The sequence below is a fragment of the Ranitomeya variabilis genome, chromosome 8 (genome assembly GCF_051348905.1).
Source record: "Ranitomeya variabilis isolate aRanVar5 chromosome 8, aRanVar5.hap1, whole genome shotgun sequence".
In the NCBI taxonomy this organism is placed as follows: Eukaryota; Metazoa; Chordata; class Amphibia; order Anura; family Dendrobatidae; genus Ranitomeya; species Ranitomeya variabilis.
This window is the reverse complement of record NC_135239.1, coordinates 138,190,487-138,212,045: the sequence shown is the minus strand read 5'-3', so window position 1 is coordinate 138,212,045 and position 21,559 is coordinate 138,190,487. Positions and strand designations below refer to the sequence as shown.

The 21,559-nt window shown below is 41.0% G+C and overlaps 1 protein-coding gene across 4 annotated transcripts in view; it reads left to right on the top strand.

Annotated features, from left to right (window-relative positions):
- The window catches only part of TCF20 (transcription factor 20), a 477,459-nt gene that overhangs the window by 413,634 nt on the left and 42,266 nt on the right, over window positions 1-21,559 (top strand). For all 4 annotated transcript variants that reach the window (XM_077278242.1, XM_077278243.1, XM_077278241.1 and 1 more), the window contains one exon: window positions 10,671-10,764. In XM_077278242.1, coding sequence (XP_077134357.1) covers window positions 10,671-10,764 — 94 coding nt within the window. The remainder of the gene's footprint in view (window positions 1-10,670; window positions 10,765-21,559) is intronic.

The following is a 21,559-nucleotide window of genomic DNA, read 5'->3' as shown; positions in this document are numbered from 1 at the left end:
TTCATTCCTCAATGTGCCAGCATGAAGCATACAAGCAAGTTTCCTACCGTGCCATGAAGAGTTATTCAGCCTGTATTTTTAATATGGATCAATAAAGAATTGGAATTTTATATTTTGGAGCTGGAACGAATCCTTTCTTCCTTTGTCTATACAAGCAAGAAGCCTGCCAGCAACCTGCCTGATGGATAGATGCATAGATGGTCACAACATTTGCTAGAACTCCTTCCATTTCTGCTACTTGCTCTACAACCTCTCAAAGATGGGGTGTTAAAACACTCAATATATAGATTTCCATTAGTTTCCAGTAGCCAGTCATGTTTGGGAGCCTCCCATTTGGAGATATGAAAAAACGGATGCAACAGATCCAGTTTTTCTACGGATCCGCTATACAAATCCGTTGAAAAACTGGATCCTTTGTTTCCATTTTTAACTATTTTTGACGGGGATTTTGACTAACGCCAGTAGACTGAAGTGTGAAAGAGGCCTTAGAGAGAGAACCAAAATAATAGATGAATCTTCCAAGAACAAATCACAAGTTTTGGACTTATGTTTGGATGAGGAAGAAAAGGAGAGTATTAAGAAAGAATTGAAGTATGTATGGGGAAAAGACGCTATACCATATTTGTGAATTCAAATAACTAGGAAAACAAAAGACTTAATAGATACAAATCTAGCCTTAATTTAGAACAACATAAAGATTGATATCAAAAGTTTGCCAAACAAGACACATCTTGGTTGGGAAAAATATTGACATAAAATGTTTTGTCTCCCTAAAATACTTTACGTATTTAGAACAATCCCCCTTGAGGTTTATCAAAACGGGCTACAGAAGTTACAGTGGTGTTCAAAAGTCCTGCATAGGCATAGCATAAATTGATTTTTCAAGTTTTAAACGTTTTCGGTCTAATATCTTCGATGCTAATACGACATATTATATATGGTTTTGTTCAGAATACAATTTTGCATTCTCTCCCTGTAATATTTTTAGCTTTTGAAGCAGTTTTGCCTGAAATTATTGCAACAATATGGGAATTGAAAGCACAACTAAATATTGTACAGCTTCAGATCCAAAATTAGCCAATCACAGATGAGGTTCTTGTAACCAATCATAACCTGGATATGGCAGCCAATCACATTGCATCACAGCTGCTGCTTTGTTTGTTTGTTTTATCTGTTGGTCTATCTAGTGAATCATACTGTAGAGTTTTATGATGGGAGCCTTCAGATTTTTGTCAACGGAGGATCGTGTGCGAGTTGTGGTGCTACATGAAGAGGGTTATACTGGCCCCCAGATCGCAAGGAAGGTCGGCTGTAATCAGAGTACAGTCGTAAGAATTTTGCAGAAACATAAGCAGCTTGGAATTACCCAGGACAGGCCCAGATCTGGTCGGCCCAGAAAGTCAACTAAAAGGGAGGATAGAGTACTGATGATAACATCCCTTGCCAATCGAAAGCTCACCTCTCCTCAGCTTCTGCGAGAATGGCAAGAAAAGTGCAATATTGAGGTAGCAACATCAACTGTTAGGAAGAGATGTTTGGAAGCAGGATTGAGTGGGTGCAAAGCCCGAAAGAAGCCATTGATGACAGCCATACAAAGACAAAGGCAAAAACTGGGAATTGAAATATTTAAAATGGAGGAAGGAGGAGTGGGAAAAAGTGCTATTTAGTGATGAAAGCACTTTTTGCATTTTAGGAAATGATGGCAAGTGTTATGTGAGAAGGTTCCCACATGAAGAGTACAAGCCAGAGTGTTTGAGCTTCTCTGTGAAACATCCGATGAAAGTAATGGTCTGGGGCTGTATGGCAGCCAATGGTGTTGGAAGAACAAGGTGGCTACTATTGACTGGCCAGCTCAGTCCCCGGACCTCAATCCAATTGAAAATTTGTGGCACAAGGTATCATTAGAGATATCTAGAAAACAGCCAAGGACCAAGAGTGAGTTGATTGAGGCTCTGATACAGGCCTGGAACCACATCATCACTCGTGAACATCTGCAGAAGCTTGTTCACTCAATGCCACAGAGATGCAAGCTGGTGCTCAAGAGCAAAGGCTGGCCAATAAAGTATTAGAAGCTAAAGATGCACTCAAAAGGGCTTTTTCAGCACTCTGAATTAAATAAAAAATAATAAATCTTAAAAAGTAAAATTTAAGTCTGTGTGAACTTGCATTGGAAGTTAATGAACTTAGAAACCTGTTCACCATTCTACACACTGTACTGGTGTAGGTATGGTTATGGTGTAAAAAAATTATCAAAAATGCGCATACCATAACAATTTATACACTTGGGACATTCAAAAATGTGTATGGCATACAATGAGGGATTACAAAAACATATATGTTCCACCAGTTTCACTGTAGAGATTCAGAAGTATGAAACATATAGTTTTCTTCACGCCTATGCAGGACTTTTGAACACCATTGTACAAACCCAAGTTTCTGGATTTATTTGGAGTGGTAAAAGACTAAGGGTTGCTAACGCCACACTGCAAAAACAAAAAAAATGGAGGCTTGAGTGTACCAAATATCATGAACTACTACCTAACCAACTTGAGCAAAGTCAAAAATGGATCAACAGTAATGATAACACAGGATGGTTATTACTTGAAAATGTATTAAACATTAACAAATCATTAAAATCTCTAATTTTAGCCCATATGTTAGATTCATCTCTTCAATTGCCACAATTTCCAACCCTACAAGCTTCAATTAAATCATGGAAGCTACTAAATAAAAACCAATAGACCATCCTATCCAGGATAAAATAAAAAATATTCCAATGTGGATTCTGGAATCGGAATTACCATATGTAACAGAGGAATGGGGGGGGGGGGGGGGGGGGAAGGTGTCAATCACTTAGATGACATATATCAAGAAGGAACTAAAGAACTATTATCTTTCTATATACTACAAGAACAATACAAAGTAGATGATATAGAGTAAGTAAAATAATTGGACATTAAAAGATACATAAAGAAAAAAACAGAACCAACAACTACAAATATCTAAACCAATAATCACTTTGATCGAGGAACCTAAGAATGAAATAAAATGGAAAACGTAGTAGTATAAACTTTTTAATAGTGAAATTGATCTTAAAAAGATAACTAACATGACAAACTGGGGGAAAGATTTGATCTTTACTCAGGATTCAGAACTATGGGGAAAATCTATTAAAACAGTATATAAATCCAATACATGCGCTACGCTGCATGAAACTTAATATAAGCTGATCACAAGATGGTACTTTACCAGTTAGACTAGACCAGTTAGACTTGATAAAATCCTCCCAGCGCAGTCACCATTGTCCTGGAGGGAATGCGGGGAAAAAAGGAGACATCGAGCATATCTTTTGGGAATATACCTCAATTAAAGAAACATGGAAAAAAGTGGAACATCTGATACAACAGATTACCCACAATAATATAAGACTCTCCACAATTAACAATTCTAGCAATAGGGATAAATGATATACCAAAAGAAAATAACTATATACTGTAGTCTCACGTATAATAATGGTAACAAATAGTGATGAGCGAATATACTCGTTATTCGAGATTTCCCGAGCGTGCTCGTGTGACCTCCGAGTATTTTTTAGTGCTCGGAGATTTTGTTTTCAGCGCCGCAGCTGAATGATTTACATCTGTTAGCCAGCATAAGTACATTTGGGGGTTGCCTGGTTGCTAGGGAATCCCCACATGTAATCAAGCTGGCTAAGAGATGTAAATCATTCAGCTGTGGCGATGAAAACGAAATCTCCGAGCACTAAAAAATACTCGGAGGTCACCCGAGCGTGCTCGGGAAATCTCGAATAACGAGTATATTCGCTCATCACTAGTAACAAATCATTTAATTGCATCCCCATTGGAAAAGGCAAGATCTTCCAAAAATAGAGGACATCTTAGAATGCATAGCTACACATAATGTGTAAGAATTTTACAATGCCGTAAGGCACAATAGATTTCCCAAATACTAAAAAAATTGGGCCCCCTGGAATAAAGAATTCAAAACACCATTCACCTAGTCCCCTCTAATCTCACAGGAAAGAAGGAAAGGGAAAAAGGAAAAAAAAATCAGTATGAGACGTCCTCAGATGGCTGGCAAGGATCCCTCCTTTGCAATGGGAGAATTAACAATTGCAAAAGAAATGTAGGCTTGGAATACAAGAATGTTTTATTACATGTAGAACTAGAGACATAATTAGAAGTAAATGTATTGTGTATTATTGGTGGATATAAAGTTGGTATAATTAATAGGTAATAGTATGATTATAACTGTTTAAACAGATACATTATTTTGTTGTTTGTTTTTTTTTTTTGAGAAAATGGACTATACAGCCTTTACTCCTGTGTTTATCCTAGATTTGGATAAACCCATTCCTTTACCCTTTTATCATCCCCTCCTTGTCCTTCCCCTGCCTATCTCTATCATTACAATAAATATGTCTTAAGTATAGTAAAATATTGAGAGAAGATATATGGTACTTAAAAGATAGAAGTGATATGCCATATGCACAGCTTGTTATTGTTAAAAAAAAATAAAAAAAAAAAAAATGATTTTTTTCGGAAAAATAAATAAAAATCTATTGAAACAAAAGCCACATTCAAGAAGTTTATTGACCCTTCGGGTGCTTCACAAAAATTTTTGGAATGTGGAAGGAAAAAAATAAACATTTACTTTTCTTTCACAAAAATTTTCCTTTAGACCTAATTTTTTTACTTTTTCAAGGATATCTCAAAAAAGTTGACCATACAATTTGTTGTGCAATTGCTCCTGAGCATGCCGATACGATACCCCATATGTGGGGGAAATCTACTATTTGGGCACATGGCAGAGCTTGGAAGAGGAGGAGCGCCATTTGACTTTTTGAATGTAAAATTTGTTGGAATAATTAGTCGTGGCCATGTTGTGTTTGGAAAGCCCCTGATGTGCCTAAACAGTGAAAACCCCCAACAAGTGACAACCATTTTGGAAACTAGACCCCTTTGGGAACTTACCTAGATGTGTGCTGAGCACCTTGAACTCACAGGTGCTTCACAGAAGTTTATAACATTAAGCTGTGAAAATAAATCATATTTTTACAACAAAAATCTTTTTTAACTACAAATTTTCACAAGGGCAACAGGAGAAATTGGACCACAAAGTTTGTTGTGCAATTTCTCCTGAGTTCACTGATACCCCATGTGTGGTCCAAAACTACTTTTGAGGCACAGTGCAAAGCTTAGAAGGGAAGTAGCGCCATATTACAGTGCAGATTTTGCTGCACTTGCTTGAGGGTGCCATGTTACATTAGCAGAGCCCCTGAGGTGCCAGAACAGCAGAAGCCCCCCATAAGTGACCCAATTTTACCAATTCAATTTCCCAATGAGTTCATCTAGGGGTGCAGTGATTATATTGACACCACAGGTGTGTCACAGACTTTTATACCATTGAGCAGTGAAGAAAAAATAATTTACATTTTTACCACCAAGATTGTGTTTTAGTCCCAAGTTTTACATTTTCATACTGGGAAATGGGTAAAAATAGCACCAAAATGTGTCCCACAATTTCTGCTGAATGTAGAAATACCCCAGTATGTGGCTGTACAGTACTGCTTAGCCATGCGGAGAGACTCGGGAGGGACAGAGCACTACTTGCCTCCTGGAATGCAGATTTTCCTAGAATAGTTTGCGGATTCCATATAAAGACCCCCTAAAAAAGAAAAGCAGAATCCCCCCTCAAGTGACTCCATTTTGGAAATTGTACGCCTTTGGGAATTTATCTAAAGGTGTAGTGACAATTTTGACTCCATGGGTGTTTTTTGCAGAAACAAGCAGCAGTGGATGTTGCTGAGTGAAAATTACAAACTGACATTGTAGTGACCAGTTCATTATACCCAGCTCATTCTTCTGGAGACACACACCTGTAAATTAGGTGGGCTCTCATCACTACAGAAATGCCAAACGTGAGCGCTAAATGTGGTTTAGGCACACTGGGGCCCAGAAAGTAGGGAGGTCAATTGGATTTTGGAGCAGAGAATTTGCTGAATTTCTTTTAGGGAGCGAGGAGCGATTTAGCTACCAGTAACTTGAAAGCCCTTATATTTCCGTTATCAGATGACAGAACTGAGTGGGGACTTGCTTTTTTTGCGGATTGAGTTGAAGCTTTTATTGGTAACATTTTACATAACGTTTGAGATCACATTTATCCTGTGCTCTACGCTGAGCACTTACATCGCTGTTAACATCTAAATCTCCGAGCGACATGACAGATGAAACTCCCGATGGATCCATTCACTATAATGAGGCAGCAGAGTTACTCTAGACTCTGTCTGGCCTCTGTTCAGTGGTGTCCTTTTCAGAAGTGCACAAAGTGCAGGATTGCATAAAAGTGGCCGACGGCACTTTTATGCAATCCTAAAAAGATGGACACTGTCGCATCACAGGTCAGACGGCATCCACAGTGCATCCATCTGCCTTATTATAGGGAATCTACTACCGGGTGTTCTGTCTGAATCACGTATTTCAGAGATTTACATGGAAACGCTGGTGTAAGCTCTCAGCGTAGAGCGCAGGATAAATGTGCGCCAAGCCTTACTGCGATCTATGGGAGGCTGAATGAAAAAGTCAACAGCATGTGAAGAATTGGTTTTATTTATGTTTTACGCCATTCCTCGTGCGATATAAGTGATTAGGCGACTTTATTGTTCGGGTCAGTGCGATTACAGCGATAACAGATTTATTTTGGGTTTTAATGTTTGGCCGCTGTCACACACTGAAAGACGCTTTTTGTTGCGAAAACTAGTTTTTGCATCACCATATTTTGAGAGCTATAATTTTTCCATATTTTTGCCCACATAGTCATGTGATGGCTTATTTTTTGAGGGACTAGCTGACATTTTTATTGGTACCATTTTAAGGGACATTTTTTTTATCGCTTTCTAGTCTAACTTTTGGGAGACAGAATGACCAAAAACCAGCAATTCAGGAATAGCTTTTTTTTTTTTTTTTTTTATACCGTTCACCGTGTGGTAAAATTGATATGGCAGTTTTATTGTTTGCGTCAGCACGATTACAGCGATACCTCGTTTATATAGTTTTTTTTTATATTTTGTCTCTTTTACACTAAGAACTATTTTGTAGAAAAAATTATTTTTGCATCGCTTTATTCTGAGAGCTATAAAAAAAAATTTATTTTCTGCTGATGGAGCTCTATGGCTCGATGTTTTCTGGAGTACCATTTTTATTTACATCCATCTTTTTTATCGTGTTTTAGTGCACTTTTTGTTCAGCAGCATGACAAAGCATTGTTTTTTGCCTTTTTTTATAGTGTTGTCTAAAGGGGTTAACTAGTGGGACAGTTTTATAGAGCAGGTCTTTTTTTTAACTTTTTTTACATTGTCCCATCCTGGGACATCACTATACAGTGATACTCTGCAATGCATCTGCACTGCAGAGTATCAGATCAGGATCTGACAGGCAGGGAAGGAGTCATGTCAGCACCTGCTCTCAACAAGCACTCATAAGCCACCTTCTCTGCAGGACCCGGAAGGACCCTGTGGCCATTTTGGCTCCGGGGGTCTCCAAGGATCTCAAAGTTTTTGAATATCCATATTGAATCAGGAGCCCCATATAATGCTCTATACAGTTCAGGATGGCCCCATAAGATGCTCCATACAAAATACGCCCCATATAATGCTCCATACAGTTTATGATGGGCTCCATATTAAAATATGCCCCATACAATGCTGCACAAATGCTGATTATGACCCCATAAAATGCTCCATAGACACAGTTGCCCTGTATAATGCTCCACAAATATGGATTATGGCCCCATAAGATGCTCCATAGAGATATTTGCCCCATATAATGCTGCACATGGCCCCATACAGATATTTGCCCCATATAATGCTGCTCATGGCCCCATAAGATGCTCCATACAGATATTTGCCCCATATAATGCTGCACATGGCCCCATACAGATATTTGCCCCATATAATGCTGCTCATGGCCCCATAAGATGCTCCATACAGATAATTGCCCCATATAATGCTGCACATGGCCCCATACAGATATTTGCCTCATATAATGCTGCACATGGCCCCATAAGATGCTCCATACAGATATTTGCCCCATATAATGCTGCACATGGCCCCATAAGATGCTCCATACAGATATTTGCCCCATATAATGCTGCACATGGCCCCATAAGATGTTCCATACAGATATTTGCCCCATAAGATGCTCCATACAGATAATTGCCCCATGTAATGCTGCACATGGCCCCATAAGATGCTCCATACAGATATTTGCCCCATAAGATGCTCCATACAGATATTTGCCCCATAAGATGCTCCATACAGATAATTGCCCCATATAATGCTGCACATGGCCCAATAAGATGCTCCATACAGATATTTGCCCCATAAGATGCTCCATACAGATAATTGCCCCATGTAATGCTGCACATGGCCCCATAAGATGCTCCATACAGATATTTGCCCCATAAGATGCTCCATACAGATATTTGCCCCATAAGATGCTCCATACAGATAATTGCCCCATATAATGCTGCACATGGCCCAATAAGATGCTCCATACAGATATTTGTCCCATATAATGCTGCACATGGCCCCATAAGATGCTCCATACAGACATTTGCCCCATATGCTGTTGCTGCGATTAAAAAAATAAAAAATTACATACTCACCTCTCAGGCCCCCGGCACTTGCTATACTCACCTTTCCCGTTCCACCGCTGACCGCCGCTGTGTCTTCCCCATCCTCCGCACTGACGCTCAGGCAGAGGTGCACACACTAATTGCGTCATCTCGCCCTCTGACAGGAGCGTCAGTGCAGAGGATGCAGAAGACGCAGCGGCGCCCACGGTGGAACGGGGAGCAGATGAATATCCGCACTGCGTTATACTCACCTGCTCCTGGCGCGGTCCCTGCACGTCTGTTCCCCAGCGCCGGCAGCTTATTCCTGTAGTGAGCAGTCACATGGTTCCGGTCATTACAGTAATGAATATGCGGCTCCACCCCTGTGGGAGTGGAGTCGGGTCCATATTCATTACTGTAATGAGCGGTACCATGTGACTGCTCACTACAGGAAGAAGCTGCCAGGGAACCAGGGACTGCGCCAGGAGCAGGTGAGTATGATTACACAGCTCCGCTCCCCCCTCCCCTGCCGACCCCTGGGTATGACTCGAGTATAAGCCAAGAGGGTTACTTTCAGCCCAAAAAAGTGGGCTGAAAATCTCGGCTTATACTCGAGTATATACGGTATGTATTTACTGCATGTAATACATCTTTTCTATCCTGTTGTGATTCTACAGTGCTTGGCTGCTGAATTGCCGATTTTTATTCTATCTATGATATATATATATATATATATATATATATATATATATATATATATATATATATATATATATATATATTTATATTTATTATTATTATTATATGTGTGTGTGTGTGTGTCACTGACATCTATATATCTATGTAATTCTATGTGTATATATCTATTGTATTCTAACCTGTCACGCTGTAATATTATTGTACGTGGCAGATTAATTGCCGGCTTTTCAAAGGAGATTGGTGTGTAAAAATCGGGACTGCACTCGCATGGTCCAAATGCTGTGCAATTTTATTTTTTTTTCGTACCCATTGATTTCTATAGTGGGATGCGATCCGATTTCCGATTAGAATCACAGCATGCTGCGAGTTTTTTTCCAGTCCGATCGTGATCCAATACAAGCTCGAAAATAAAACGCAGATGAACACACAATGATATAATAACATTGGTCCAAGTGCAATCTGATTTTTAATTAGGATTTAGCCCTTAGCCAGAGGAACACAAAGCTATAGTCCGGCAGCAACCTGGAAGCCATAGTAGGGTGGGGTGCTTTCCAATTTCCTTGAGCAGGTAGTTGATGACTTCAACTGGAAAGCACACACACCAATACTGCCAGACTGGATAGCACTACAGATCCAGCCACTCTAACCTTAGTGGCTGGACAGAGCACACCTTCCAGAGCTTCTGATTCTGACAAGTCTATCACTAGCGCCACCCGCAGCTGTGCCTGGCGGCAAGCAGAAGTCACAAGAACACTTTTCTGGTGGAATCACTTTTATTTTCTGGATATTTAGCAGTTCTCTGAATGCTGAGCTCTGTATAACACTGCGCACACCACTGGCAGTTTTCTAAATATGCATAGTGTACACAGAAAGCTGCCAATCAGTGGTGGGGGCAGAGTTATACAGAGCTCATGAAAATGGAGGACTACATGGCAGCAGGTTTACTAGTGCTGTAGTTAGTAATCTTCTGATAAACCAGTGATGTTTTTTAATCAAAACTACACGGGCAGCCCCTTAAGGGACACATCGCTGGAATCAGGGTCTGTGTCCTATATCATGCTGCCCTCACATTAGGTGGCAAAAATCTAGCAGCACATTCCCTTTACATATCTTAAATATGTTTAATTAGTGTTTAGTAGAGTTTGTGGCTTGGACCAGTTTTCATTAATTACATCAGTTTGTTGGGACTAATTATGGGGCACTCGATGCTTTGTACACTGTTGACTTTGTTAAAATAAAAATGCAGCAGACACATATCTGTATATTCTGTTTTTTTGTTTGTATTTGGGGAAATTATTTTATGGTTAACTGATCATACTTGAATTTTTCCCGTCTAGATCTGTGCTCACTGCCAGGAACCTGGAGCTACCCTAGGCTGCTTCAATAAGGGTTGTGCCTGCTGCTATCACTTCCCATGTGCCATGGACTCAGGTAAGGACAAAGTTGGTACAGTAAAACAAAAGGTTTCTGGGATGTCAAAATCAAATACTCAGAGGGCCAATATTAACCCTTTCCTTACATTTGACATACTAGTATGTCAGATCCCCCCCCCTTTGGTGCAGACTCTGGCGTTGAGCATGTAACCAAAGAATAAAGAGTGCAAAAATCCAAAGATAAAAATAACACAAGAATTTAATTAATTTACATAAAAATAAACACGGTAACAATATATTTAAAGACAAAGTAAAAAAGTGACCATGACAGGTGTATCACACTGCCTCGCTTGATAAAGGTCATTGTACCGAAACGTCGCCGCAGGAGGCAGATTAAATATGTAAGACTTTCATCACTGGCCGTTGTGGCGCTTTCTTTCTTCTGTTTTGGGATTTGGCTTTGTAGCCGGGTTGACCCCCTGGCTTTGACTTGCGCCAACATGCGTATGGAAGCTGTATGGACATAGGGTGCGGTTTAACCTTTTTTGGATTTTTTTAGGTGTATCACACTGGTCCACCTACATTATAAAGGATGGGGGAGCAAACTGTGGTAACAATTTCAAAAGAGGAAAGTGATGTGGGAGAAAATTTTAAAGTGCCAGTGCACATCAACACTCCCACAAGTCCCAAAACACATACAGACGCCAGCCTGTACAAAGTAATCTGTAACTCCTCCTATGACTAAAAAAGTCACAGCAAATTATCACCATACCAGAAGCCTGCTCTTACCCGTAGTGTCCTTAATAGAGACCAGTTGTGCGCAGCTCCAACGCGCGTTTCGCGTGAGCTTCTTCCAGGAGCTGTTGTCTGACGTTCAGCATGCACCTTTTCCGGCACATGACAGCTGATCTGATCAGCTGACACGTGCCCTTAACAGCCACAGGTGGAACCACGATCCACCTGCGGCTTTTAACATATTAAATTCCACTGTCAAAATCTGACAGCGGCATTTAACATACACGCACTGGAAGCGCATCATCAACACTGTTCATCGGCACCAGTGACACATGACCGCCTGTCGCTGATGGATTGACATGACAACCTGGGGTTTGCAGGAGACCCCTGTGGTTGTCATTGCCGGATCGCTATGCTCTGCTCTGTGTAGCACAAGCAATCGGATTATCGCAGTTTCTAGTCTCCCATGGAGACTATTGAAGCAAGAGAAAAGTAAAAAAAACAAATGTTTTAAAAAATATATAAAAGGTTAAATCACCCCCCATTCGCCCCATTCAAAATAAAACAAAAAAATACCCATATTTGTTATCGCCACGTTCAGTATCGCCCGATCTATCAATGCATAAGAATTAATCTGATCTGTAAATGGCATAATGAGAGTAAAAATCAAAACGCCAGAATTACGTTTTTTGGGTCACCACATTACATTAAAAAGCAATTAAAAGATCATATCTAAGCCAAAATGGTAGCAAAAAAAACAGCTTTACACGCAAAAAATAAACGTTCACCTATCCCCAGATCCTGAAAAACTGACGCGCTATGGGTCTCAGAAAATTACACAATTGTTTTTTTTGTTTTTGTTTTTTTTTTATTTGCAAACTTTGGAAATTTTTTTCACCACTTAGATAAAAAAGAACCTATGTATGTTTGGTATCAACGAACTTGTAATAACCTGGAGAGCCATAATGGCAGGTCAGTTTTAGCATTTGGTGAACATGGTTAAAAAAATCAACTAAAAAACATTTGTGAAATTGCAATTTTTTTTGCAATTTCACTTCACTTGGAATTTTTTTCCCGTTTTCCAGTACATTATGCGGTAAAATCAATGGTGTCGTTCAAAAGTACAACTCATCCTGCAAAAAAACAGCCCTCACATGGCCATATTGACAGAAAAATATAAAAGTTATGGCTCTGGGAAGAAGGGGAGCAAAAACAGAAAATGTTTCGGGGCCAAAATTAAAAGCTTGGAGGCAGTTGCGGGCCAACCATGGTATTTATTTTAAGGAAGTTTTCCCCTTATCATAAAATATAACTGAACTTAACAAACTTAAAAGGGTTTCCCACAAACTAAGTTCACTTTAAATAAAATTTGAAACTAAAATATTGGAATAATGTTATGTAAGTGTAGTAAAAAGCATATGGCCCAATAGCTTAATTTAAATATGCAATAACAAAGGAGAAAAACGTTGAATAATGCAGATAAGTTATGATGAAACCAAAAGTGCTCCCAGCAGTGAAATCCTCCACAATACCCTCCACACGCAATATAAGATGAACCTTCTGTACCTTCCCTCCCTCAATCCCTCCTACAAAGAATGGTGACCCCATCACAGTATAATTCTCCAACTTAAATCCCACTACAGCCCTCCATAGAGTATAATGGCCACGAAAAACGCTGCGTACAGTATAATGAACCCCACATAGTCCTCCATGCAGTATAGCCGGGGCCCTGCATTCCTTCTATACATTATAATGGCCCCACCTAGTGCTCCATACAGTATAATTCGCCCCGTATAGTGTTCCATACAGTATAACGGCCACAAAAAAGTGCTCAATACAATATAATGGCCTTGCATAGTGCTCTATAAAGTATAATGGCATCACAAACAGTATAATGGCCCCAATCCAATAATGCTGGTCCATACAATGTTAAAGGGAACCAGTCATCCCCCCCCCCCCCGGGCCGATTTTAAGTAAAAGAGCCACCTCCTGCAGCACTAAGGCTGCATTCTGTGAAGGTGGCTCTTCTTCTTTTGCTCCCTAATAATGCTGCAATATTAAGTTTTATCATTTTCACGCCATACCTTTCTTCTGTCCGGGGGGCACGTCTTTTCCCCCTAACTCAACTGTCTCTCAGCATCAGTCAGTCCCTCAGTGCTTCCTCTATTTGATTGCACATACCCGGCGCCTGCGCTGTGCTCTCATATTTCTGTCATGCGCCGTGCGCACTGCCCTGCAAGTCCCATCAGGTGATCTGGTTATCCTGCCCCGCAGTGTGTTCTGATGTATTCACACTGCGAGGCTGGAAATCTCGCGCATGTGTAGCTAGTATCTGCGGCTGTCCCCATCTCCTACGCCTCTTTCCTCCAGCATGATACGACTCGTCTGCACTTAAGCGTCAGAGTTTTCACAAGCTGCAGACGAGTCGTATCACGCTGGAGGAAAGAGGCGTAGGAGATGGGGACAGCCGCATATACTAACTGCGCATGTGTGAGATTCCCAGCCCCGCAATGTGAAAACATAAAAACACACTGCGGAGCGGGATGACCAGATCAGATCACCTGATGGGACTTGCAGGGCAGCGCGCACGGCGCATGATAAATGAGAGCACAGCGCAGGCGCCGGGTACGTGCATACAAATAGAGGAGGCGGCGCACTGAGAAACTGACTGACTGGCTGGGAGGCGGTTGAGTCCGGGGAAAAAACGTGCCCCCCGGACAGAAAAAAAGGTATGTCGTGAAAATTATAAAACGTAATATTGCAGCCTTAGTAGGGAGCAAAAGAAGAAGAGCCACCTTCACAGAATGCAGCCTTAGTGCTGCAGAAGGTGGCTCTTTCACTTAAAACCGCCCGGGGGGTGACAGGTTCCATTTAAGGGCCCCACCTAGTGCTCCATACAGCATAATTCGCCCCATATAGTGCTCCATACAGTATAATGGGCCCCACATAAAAAAAATCAAATACTCACCTCTGCCTAGGTTTTTGTCCAGATGAAGAAGAGGTCCTGCGTGACCTCAAAACGCATTGACTCTCAAAACCTGCAAATTAAATTCCTCTAAGTATATTCCGTCATTGAGCCTTCATCAGCAGCGCATTGAGTGATACCTCCATCCCGTTTCCACTGCGGCATTGTGTCCATATGGCTTTTGTTCCGGAGGTGTGCACTTCTTTTTTGCAGATGTACAAAAGTGTCAGCAACTGCTCCTTTTGTGCATACCCAAAAGTATAAAAAAAACATGGGAACAGATACAATATGGCAATATAGAGCTGCACCACCCCACAAAGAAATGTCTAGGTAGTGGTTGCAAGTTTGCTAAAAGAGGATGATCTCAATCCCCCATAAGATGCAAAAGTGAAAAGAGCGACAACTGTGTTCATGTAGCTCGGAGTATCTTCCTCTTTATTAATACATCACATAATACAGGTAGACAGCGATGTTTTGACTTTTTATAAAACAGGTGCGTCTCTATCAAGCCATAAACCGAAAACATATTTGTAAAGTACAGAATATAGTTACAGCATTATTTACATATACTTAATTTATGCCCTTAAAGGGACGGTACCACCAAATTTTCTTGTAGTTTACTATTTTAAGCTTAATTACACAAAAAAAAATGTATTAATGCACTGTTTGCAAACATTTCTATATAAAATATTATATATTTTCTTAAAAATGTATATGTTTACTACTAGGGGGGAGCATTTTCAGTTTTAGACCTCAATTTAGACCTCAAGCAGCTTTAGGGTATGTGCACACAGTGTGGATTTTGCTGCGGATCTGCAGCGGTTTTGACGCTGCGGATCTGAAGCTGTTTTCCATGAGTTTACAGTACCATGTAAACCTATGGAAAACAAAATCCGCAGTGCACATGCTGCAGAAAAAGCCACACGGAAACGCAGCGGTTTACATTCTGCAGCATGTCAATTCTTTGTGCGGATTCCGCTGCGGTTTACACCTGCTCCACAATAGGAATCCGCAGGTGTAAAACCGCAGGTGCAATCTGCATAAAAACCGCGGTAATTCCGCATTAAATCCGCAGTGTGGTTTACCTGCGGATTTACAAAAACAGGTGCGGAAAAATCCATAGACATCCATTCTACGTGTGCACATACCCTTAGTAAGACTTACGAGCTTTACTGTTAGCAGCAAAATTGGGGCAGTAACTGCGGACATCACCATTTCCCTCTCCTTTTGGGTGGTCTAGTATCCCTGGGGCAGAATGAAGAGTAGCATCACAGGGCAGTGCCACTTTGTGGGAGACTGCCCTGTGATCTGCTATCACCAGCAGTTACTGTCTCTCTCGCTCCCATCAATCTCTCTCACCCAGATGACATGGTTCTCTCACCCCCCTCCACAATGTCTGGCCATTCACTGCAGACCTGCATCTCCTTCTTATCTTATGAAGGGATGAGTCACAACTCCTGCAGAGCAGCTGACAGTCCTGCTCCAATAATGCAAATGGTACACTGTTCCTTTTTAATGTCTCTGCTGTTCTGCCTTGCTTTTCTCCTGCATTTTACTTCTGTCCTCCCTCTATCTAGGATCTGTTCTGCTGAAAGCAGTACTGCTTAGTTAGTAGATCCCGAGGGCTCCATAAAAATGACAGCAGAACACTCCCACTACTGTGAATTGTGCAGCCCACAGAGGTATGCCCAGTTCACAGCAGTGACAGTTCTATTAGAATAGATTGGGTCGGAGTCCATCTGTTATCTCCTATGACCATGGGGTGCCGTATTATGACACTGATAGTCTTGTGCTGCTGCTGTGAAAGCAAGATGTCAGCCCCCAGTGCCTTCTATAAACTCCTATAACACACAAATTATGTTTCAAATGCATTCAAAACTTGGTTATAACAGCACGTTACGCTACATTACATTGATTAATGATCTACAAACACGGTACCTTCCCTTTAACTGTACAATCGGGACTAGAACATAATGGGTAAAAAGCTGGTCATCAAAAGCGTGAACTCCCTTAATGAACTGGATAAAATGCATATAGTAGTACTACTGCTCCCAATAATGGCTCTGACGTAGCAGAAAAAAAAAAAAAAAAAAAAAAAAATATAAGATCAGAGTAAAAAGCTTTGCCAGAGTAATAAGAACAAGAAAAAAAAAGTTTTAAAAGTGGTTGCCTGATATTGGACATCTTTGTTGGTTATCACAATCATAACTTAACAGTGGTGATGTCCACGCCAATAATCCATGAGTACAAGTGTGACAAAAAAACTTGGATGATATGGTGTGCCAACATCATCTGGTAACTCCTTAACCCCCAAGGGTGGTTTGCATGTTAATGGCCGGGCCAATTTTTACAGTTCTGACCACTGTCCCTTTATGAGGTTATAACTCTGGAACTCTTTCATGGATCCCAGTGATTCTGACACTGTTTTCTCATAACTTATTGTACTTCATGGTAGTGGTAAAATTTATATGATATGACTTTTGACGAATATTTAGCAATTTTCCAACTTTGAATTTTCATGCCCTTAAATCAACAGAGCCCCCTCTCTGCGCGATGCTTCTCTATGCCACCGGAACGCTGAGATCTTGTTTGATCGCAGTGTACCAGGGGTTAAAATGCTGGGAGCGGTCCATGACCCGTGTGTGCGGCCGAACGGCCTCGACGTACTATCCTGTCATTGTCATACGGCCAAGCCCACATGAACGGGATAGTACGTCGAATGTCAGAAAGGGGTTAAAGCAGGGAAAGGCAAGTTCATGTCATCGCCCATCAGGTAAGGTGCACTAAACAACCAAATATGTTGCACTGGCCCCAAAGGCAGATCCATCAAATGTGCCATGCATGTCATACATCCCCATCACGGCAAAGGCCTAAGGAAAAACCTATACCCCACTGTAAGCCTGGGGAATTAATGTAGTGCTCAGTGATGTAGATGGCAACCACTTGCTTAAATAAAGCTCAGCAAAGCTAATAGTGATATCAAACAAAATAATAAAATGTTTTAAAAACAAAAGGGAAAAAATTAATAAATCCTGACCAAATATGTCATAGTATGGAAAATTTTGTGTTTTGGCATTTTATGAATATTGAGTCCGAGAGCCAACTAAAGGACTCAGAATGATGTAGCTGAAAGTACATAGAAAAGCCGTTAAATTGAAAAACATTTTTTTGTTAATAGGAAGAGAAGCAAAGCTGTATTGGTAGACCCCCCGCCGAGCACATAGGGTTAAGCACCTAAGTAAAAAAAAAAAAAGCTGGTATAGCTATTCATGCCATGTGGCATGAATCTCCCTAGCCCATATATCCACATCTGTTGTTTTTCTGTTTCAGTGACCTTCTAAGAACTGGTACATGAGCTATTACATTACTTCTGTTGGACCGATACTATGTGCATTCGCCACACAATGTCTGACCACAGGCAACTTCATGATGTTTATTTGCATGGTACGCTTAGGTTTTCTGATCTGTGTATGGTCTCACCCGTGTAGGCCAAGCCGCATGGGCAAGTAAGGACAGATGACTTATTTAGATTGCATAATATATCAGTGTTTAAGGCTGTGTGCACACGTTGCGTTTTTTTCGCTATAAAAACGCATAAAAAACGCATACATATGCATCTTATCATTTAGAATGCATTCTGCAATTTTTGTGCACATGATGCGTTTTTTTCCATGAAAAAAACGCATCGAGGTAAAAAACGCAGCATATTCATTAACTTTGCGTGTTTTTCACGTTTTTTCCGCTATATAATGCATTGGGAAAGCTCTGGAAAAAAACGCAGAAAAAAACGCGGTAAAAACTAAAAATGCATGCAGATTTCTTGCAGAAAATGTCCAGTTTTCTTCAGGAAACTTCTGCAAGAAATTCTGGCGTGTGCACATACCCTAATGAAATATTCTTTGCCTGTCCTAGGATTCCTAACCCCTTCATGACCAGCCTATTTTGACCTTAATGACCTGGCCATTTTTTGCAATTCTGACCAGAGTTCCTTTATGAGGTAATAACTCAGGAACGCTTCAACGGATCCTAGCGATTCTGAGATTTGTTTTTTTCGTGACATACTGGGTTTCATGTTGGTGGTAAATTTTGGTCGATAATTTTTGCGCTTATTTGTGAAAAAATCAGAAATTTGGCAATTTCAAAGTTTAAATTTTTATTCAGTTAAACCAGAGAGTTATGTGGCACAAAACGGTTAATAAATAAAATGTCCCACTTGTCTACTTTACATCAGCACAATTTTTTGGGGAAAAAAATTTGTTAGGAAGTTTATAAGGGTTCAAAGTTGATCAGCAGTTTCTTTTTTTCCAGCAAAATTTACAAAACCCATTTTTTTAGTGACCACATCACATTTGAAGTCCCTTTGAGGGGTCTATATGACAGAAAACACCCAAAAGTGACACCATTCCAAAAACTGCACGCCTCAAGCTACTCAAAACTACATTCAAGAAGATTATTAACCCTTCAGGTGCTTCACAGGAAGAAAAAAAATGGACATTTTAATTTTTCCAACAAAAATGTTCTTTTAGCTTAAATTTTTTTCATTTTCACATGGATCCTAAAATTCGTTGGCCAATTTCTTTTGAGTACATCAATACCTCATATGTGGTCATAAACCACTGTTTGGGGACATGGCAGGGAAGAAGCGCCATTTGACTTTTTGAATGGAAAATTAGCTCTAATCGTTAGCGGACACCATGTCGCGTATGGAGAGCCCCTGTGTGCCTAAACATTGGAGATCCCCCACAAGTGACCTCATTTTGTAAACTAGACCCCCCCCCCCCAAGGAACTTATCTAGATGTGTGGTGAGAACTTTGAACCCCCAGGTGTTTCGCAAAAGTTTATAGCGCCTGGGCATGAAAATAAAGAAAATCATATTTTTTCCACAAACATGATCTTTTAGTCCCCAATTTTTTTATTTTCCTAAGGGAAACAGGAGAATTTTGACACCAAAAGTTTTCCAATTTGTCTTGAGTACGCTGATACCCCACATATGGGAGAAAACCACGGGCTACTGCCGGGATAGCCGAGACCCCAATGAACATGATCGGGGTCGGATTTTACCGACCCTTGTTTTGCGATCGCCGGTAATTAACTGTTTACCGGCGGCCGCAAAAAAAAAGCGATGTGTCATTCTCTGTCGTCTGATGTGATCGCACATCAGAGGACAGAGAAATAAGGGGATTTGGGGACCATGTTATACTTACCGGTGTCCCTGGGTCCTCCTGCGTCCCCTCCTGGCCGCCAGCTTCTTCATCCGGTAGGAAAATGCGGGCGCATGAGCAGTGCGCCCACCATGATCTGCCGGCCGGCAGCTAGAGGAGTTGGGCTAAAGTTAGGGTTGTGTTGTGAACTCTATTTTTAGGCTCCCTCTAGTGGTCACAAGCGGTACTGTGTAGTGTTGTCTTCTGCAGGTTGGCTGCATCAGCTGGTTCGTTATCCTTGGTTCGTTTCCTATTTAACTCACCTGGATACTCAGTTCCTTGCCTGCTATCAATGTATTCAGTGCTTTTCAGATTCCTTGTGATTACCTTGCTCCCAGCCTCTCCAAGACAAGCTAAGTTTTTGTCCGTTCATTTTTTGATTATCAGCATTCATCATGTTTCTTGTCCAGCTTGCTAAGATGTGATCTCCTCGCTTGCTGGTTGCTCTAGGGGACTGAGTTTCTCCCCCCACACCGTTAGTTGGTGCGGGGGTTCTTGAAATCTCAGTGTGGATATTTTGTTAGGGTTTTTTACTGACCGCACAGACCCCTTACTATTTTCTGCTATCTAGTATTAGTGGGCCTCATTTGCTGAATCTGTTTTCCCCCCTGTGTATGTGCCTTCCTCTTACCTCACCGTTATTATTTGTTGGGGGCTTCTATATCTTTGGGGATTGTTTCTCTGGAGGCAAGAGAGGTCTTTCTTTCTCTCTAGGGGTAGTTAGTTCCTCAGGCTGGCTCGAGACGTCTAGGATTTTTTAGGCACGTTCACCGGCTACTTCTAGTGTGTTTGGAAGGTTCAGATTTGCGGTTAGTCCCGTTTGCCACCTCCCTAGAGCTTGTCCTATGTTTGTTACTTAGCTGGAGTAATTCGTGATCCTCAACCACTAAGGATCATAACATTATAGCAGGCCAAAAAAGTGTTTAATGCATCGCAGAAGTGGGATAAAAAGAAGACCTGAGTACATTTTTTTTTTTTCCCGCTTTTCCTTTGCTGCAGTCTGTTTAGTTTCTTTCATCCCCTTGTCATCTGGGTGGTTTTGAGCTCAGCTGCAGACATGAATATTCAGACTCTGACTTCTAGTGTGGATCATCTTACTGCACGGGTGCAAAGTATTCAGGATTTTGTTATTCATAGCCCTATGTCAGAACCTAAGATACCCATTCCTGAGTTGTTTTCTGGAGATAGATCTAGGTTTCAGAATTTTAAAAATAATTGTAAGTTATTTCTGTCTCTGAGACCTCGTTCCTCTGGTGATTCCGCTCAGCAAGTTAAAATTGTTATCTCCTTGTTGCGCAGCGACCCTCAAGATTGGGCCTTCTCTCTGGCGCCAGGAGATCCTGCATTGCTTAATGTAGATGCATTTTTTCTGGCTCTTGGACTGCTTTATGAGGAGCCTAATCTTGAGAATCAGGCAGAAAAAGCGTTGCTGGCTATCTCTCAAGGTCTGGATGAAGCAGAGGTGTATTGTCAAAAATTTCGGAAATGGTCGGTGCTTACTCAATGGAATGAGTGTGCCCTGGCTGCAAATTTCAGAGAAGGTCTTTCTGAGGCCGTTAAGAATGTTATGGTGGGGTTTCCCACCCCTACAAGTCTGAGTGATTCTATGGCTTTAGCCATTCAGGTTGATCGGCGTTTGCGGGAGCGCAAATCTGTTCATCCTTTGGCGGTATTTTCTGAACAGAGACCTGAGTCTATGCAATGTGACCGAACTCTGACCAGAATTGAGCGACAAAGTCATAGACGTCAAAATGGGTTGTGCTTTTACTGTGGTGATTCTACTCATGTTATCTCAGCATGCTCTAAACGTTTAAAAAAAAAATAAATCGCTAAACCTGTCACCATTGGTACGATACAGCCTAAATTTATTTTGTCTGTTACTTTGATTTGTTCTTTGTCGTCCTACCCGGTTATGGCTTTTGTGGATTCGGGTGCTGCCCTGAATCTGATG